Source organism: Portunus trituberculatus, chromosome 29, assembly GCF_017591435.1.
Source record: "Portunus trituberculatus isolate SZX2019 chromosome 29, ASM1759143v1, whole genome shotgun sequence".
Taxonomy (NCBI): domain Eukaryota; kingdom Metazoa; phylum Arthropoda; class Malacostraca; order Decapoda; family Portunidae; genus Portunus; species Portunus trituberculatus.
In genome coordinates, this window is record NC_059283.1 from 14,440,807 (window position 1) to 14,445,105 (window position 4,299).

General features: G+C 37.6%; 1 protein-coding gene across 1 annotated transcript; it reads right to left on the reverse strand.

Annotated features, from left to right (window-relative positions):
• Positions 1-268: 268 nt before the first annotated feature.
• Positions 269-898, reverse strand: LOC123510602. The gene has a single exon (XM_045265882.1). It carries the CDS (start codon positions 896-898, stop codon positions 269-271), a length of 630 nt encoding a protein of 209 aa, XP_045121817.1.
• Between the last annotated feature and the right edge of the window lie 3,401 nt (positions 899-4,299).

The following is a 4,299-nucleotide window of genomic DNA, read 5'->3' on the forward strand; positions in this document are numbered from 1 at the left end:
CTGTTCTGATAGCAGTACCATGAGATATAGACTTGGAGCAGAATTTCTTCAGGGTTTCATGGGCAGGTCGGAGGTCACCAGCCTTTAAATGACACTCTACATCCTCACCGAGACCTCTGACATGCTTTTCCTTGTCTCTCCTCAGGAGACCTCTAGTACGTGACCTGTATGGGTCGCGATTCCCAGCAAATCTGCCAGCGCGACTCTGCTCAATACTGTCCAGCGACTCTACCGAGGCGAAGCCACTCCGTGACCAATTGGGCTCTCCTCAACGCATTCCTTGGCAGCCCCAAGTCTCACATTTCAAGGTATTCCACAGTTCTACCGGGTCCTCGATGGTGTCGAGCATTCCAAACCGATTGGAGACTGTCACTGCCAACTCCTTGGCACATTTCAAATCCTTGAGTTTATCAAGATGAAATACAGTGTGGTCACATCTTGGAGGCTTCCTGGACTTGACATGCAGTTTGAGTGTAACAAGGACAAGCCTGTGATCAGTTGCAAAGAACTCGGCACTCTGAACAACTATGCAGTTTTGTAGGATCCTGCAACGAGTACTGATAAGGATATGGTCGATCTCCTTCGCTACTCCTCCAGTAATGCTATACCAAGTCCAGCGCTTCAACACCGGTCTCTGATACCAGGAACCTGCAATTCTCAACCTTCTGGATCTTGCAAGATTGAGAAAGGAGATGCCGTTTCTGGTACCAAAGCCATGGGGACCAACACATAACACGTATCCAACTCTTTCAATGCCACTGACAGCATTAAAGTCACCCAAGACAATAGGTGTATCACGACAGGGACACTGGTCCAGTACAGAGTCGAGTTTAGCGTAAAATATCTCCTCTTCAGTTTCACACACTTCAGTAGGAGTGTATACTGCAACAACAGACATGAAGCCTATAGTGCTTCAGCCTTAGTCGCAATATACGCTCATTAACTGGAGTGTGCTGCTTACCTTGTTCCATTCCTTCTCCAACAGTGCAGTTTGCCACGCGCTGCTGACGAAAAGGTCTTTTCGTCGGAGAAAACCACTCTTCCCCAGAAATCCAGTTCTTTATCTTGGTATTTTTCTGGATCTTTCAAGATTGAGAAAGGAGATGCCGTTTCTGGTACCAAAGCCATGGGGACCAACACATAACACGTATCCAACTCTTTCAATGCCACTGACAGCATTAAAGTCACCCAAGACAATAGGTGTATCACGACAGGGACACTGGTCCAGTACAGAGTCGAGTTTAGCGTAAAATATCTCCTTCTCTTCAGTTTCACACACTTCAGTAGGAGTGTATACTGCAACAACAGACATGAAGCCTATAGTGCTTCAGCCTTAGTCGCAATATACGCTCATTAACTGGAGTGTGCTGCTTACCTTGTTCCATTCCTTCTCCAACAGTGCAGTTTGCCACGCGCTGCTGACGAAAAGGTCTTTTCGTCGGAGAAAACCACTCTTCCCCAGAAATCCAGTTCTTTATCTTGGTATTTTTCTGCAAATTCCAAACGTAGCTACTTATGTCGTTGTGTCAGAATATCTGTTATGGTTGGGATGCGATGGTGAAAGCCCGCCTCGTGAAGTCTCTTTCTGACCGTTTTAACAGAGGCTTGAATGTTTAATCATTCTTTGATTTCTTGTGCGTTTAGGTGAGGGTTGGTCTCGCATACTTGCACAATAGACTGATCTTCTTATTCAGTGGTGGCCCTTGGGTGATTGCCACCTTTTCTTCTATCTTCCAGATCTTCTCCTTCCTCCTCCCATCTCCGCAACCAAGTTGAGACTGTCTCGCGGCTCAAGCCGTATTAAAAAAAATTCATTTATTCTGCCAATCAGAATGAACTTCCTCTTCTCCATGTTGTCTAGTTCGTTCGCACTGTGGAACTGAACTCATCAAATCAACTTACTTACCTTCTCAATACCGGAAAATATTGAATGTCAACTGAAAGCACCTCTCAAATTAGAGATTAAATATGACAGGTCCCAGAAGTGCAGGCGTGAAGAGGGGAAAAATAAATCCTCCATTTACACTCTAGTGTCAGTGATTTAATTCACTTGGGTTTTCAACCTAACGACTTGGGTGAGGTTAGAAGCCAATACTCTTGCAGTTACTAGGGAGAGAGAGAGAGAGAGAGAGAGAGAGAGAGAGAGAGAGATACTACCACCCTAATAATTAATGAAAATTAAAATAATAACAATACTAGTACTAATAATAATAATAATGATAATAATAATAATAATAATAATAATAATAATAATAATAATAATAATAATATTAATAACAATAATAATAACAACAATAATAATAACACTCATGATAATCATATTCATAAGTAATGACAGTAATAATAATGAAAGAAATGATAAGAGTATTCACATAATGCCAAAAAAAAAAAATAATAATAGTAATACTACTACCACTACAACTACTATTACTACTACTACTACTACTACTACTACTACTACTACTAAAAAATACCTCCACCCCATGTTTATTGATGCGTCAATTAGGGGCTCCACTACTTGGAGGTCATTAGCCCCAACTCTCGCTAATGACTGTGGCATCCAACCATATCTAATACTCTATAATATAAACATTAGTTGTTAGCTATAAATTCACTCTACCTCTACTCTATCTACTCTATCTACTACTACTACTACTACTACTACTACTACTACTACTACTACCACTGCTACCACTGCCACAACCACTGCTACCACTGCTACTGCTGCTGCTGCCACTGCCACTGCTGCTACTGCTACACTACTGCTGCTACTACTACTACTACTACTACTACTACTACTACTACTACTACTACTACTACTACTACTACTACTACTACTACTACTACTAATAATAATAATAATAATAATAATAATAATGATAATAATAATAATAATAATAATAATAATAATAATAATAATAATAATTATAATAAAAATATTAATAATAATAATAATAATATCAATAGTAATAAAAATGCAATTCTTCAAGCACGCACGCGTGCACACACACACACACACACACACACACACACACACACACACACACACACACACACACACACACATTTGACCCTCCCCTCCTGGTCCATGCCGTGTCCCTCCCCGTGACCTTAGAACGTCACCATCTAACCTCTCTCCACCACTCATTTTTTTCCATTCACATAGCAAATGTAGCATAGCAATCTCTCTGATCCTCCACTTCCTCCTCCTCCTCCTCCACCACCACTAGCAACACCACCACCACCACCACCACCACCACCGCCGCCCTCATTCTCCTCCTCCGCCCTTAACCTTCATGTCTCTCTCTCTCTCTCTCTCTCTCTCTCTCTCTCTCTCTCTCTCTCTCTCTCTCTCTCTCTCTCTCTCTCTCTCTCTCTCTCTCTCTCTCTCTCTCTCTCTCTCTCTCTCTCTCTCTCTCTCTCTCTCTCTCTCTCTCTCTCTCTATATATATATTATATATATATATATATATATATATATATATATATATATATATATATATATATATATATATATATATATATATATATATATATATATATATATATATATATATATATATATATATATATATATATATATATATATATATATATATATATATATATATATATATATATATATATATATATATATATATATATATATATATATATATATATATATATATATATATATATATATATATATATATATATATATATATATATATATATATATATATATATATATATATATATATATATATATATATATATATATATATATATATATATATATATATATATATATATATATATATATATATATATATATATATATATATATATATATATATATATATATATATATATATATATATATATATATATATATATATATATATATATATATATATATATATATATATATATATATATATCAAGGACAAGCCTGTGATCAGTTGTAAAGAACTCGGCACTCTGAACAAATATGCAGTTTTGTAGGATCCTGCAACGAGTACTGATAAGGATATGGTCGATCTCCTTCGCTACTCCTCCAGTAATGCTATACCAAGTCCAGCGCTTCAACACCGGTCCCTGATACCAAGAACCTGCAATTCTCAACCTTCTGGATCTTGCAAGATTCAGAAAGAAGGAGATGCCGTTTCTGGGGACCAACACATAACACGTAGCCAACTCTTTCAGTGCCACTGACAGCATTAAAGTTGCCCAAGACAATAGGTGTATCACGACAGGGACACTGGTCCAGTACAGAGTCGAGTTTAGCGTAAAATATCTCCTTCTCTTCAGTTTCAC

Excerpts from the sequence above, each read along its gene's own strand:
- LOC123510602 (XM_045265882.1), bottom strand. The coding sequence starts at position 898 with ATGTCTGTTGTTGCAGTATACACTCCTACTGAAGTGTGTGAAACTGAA.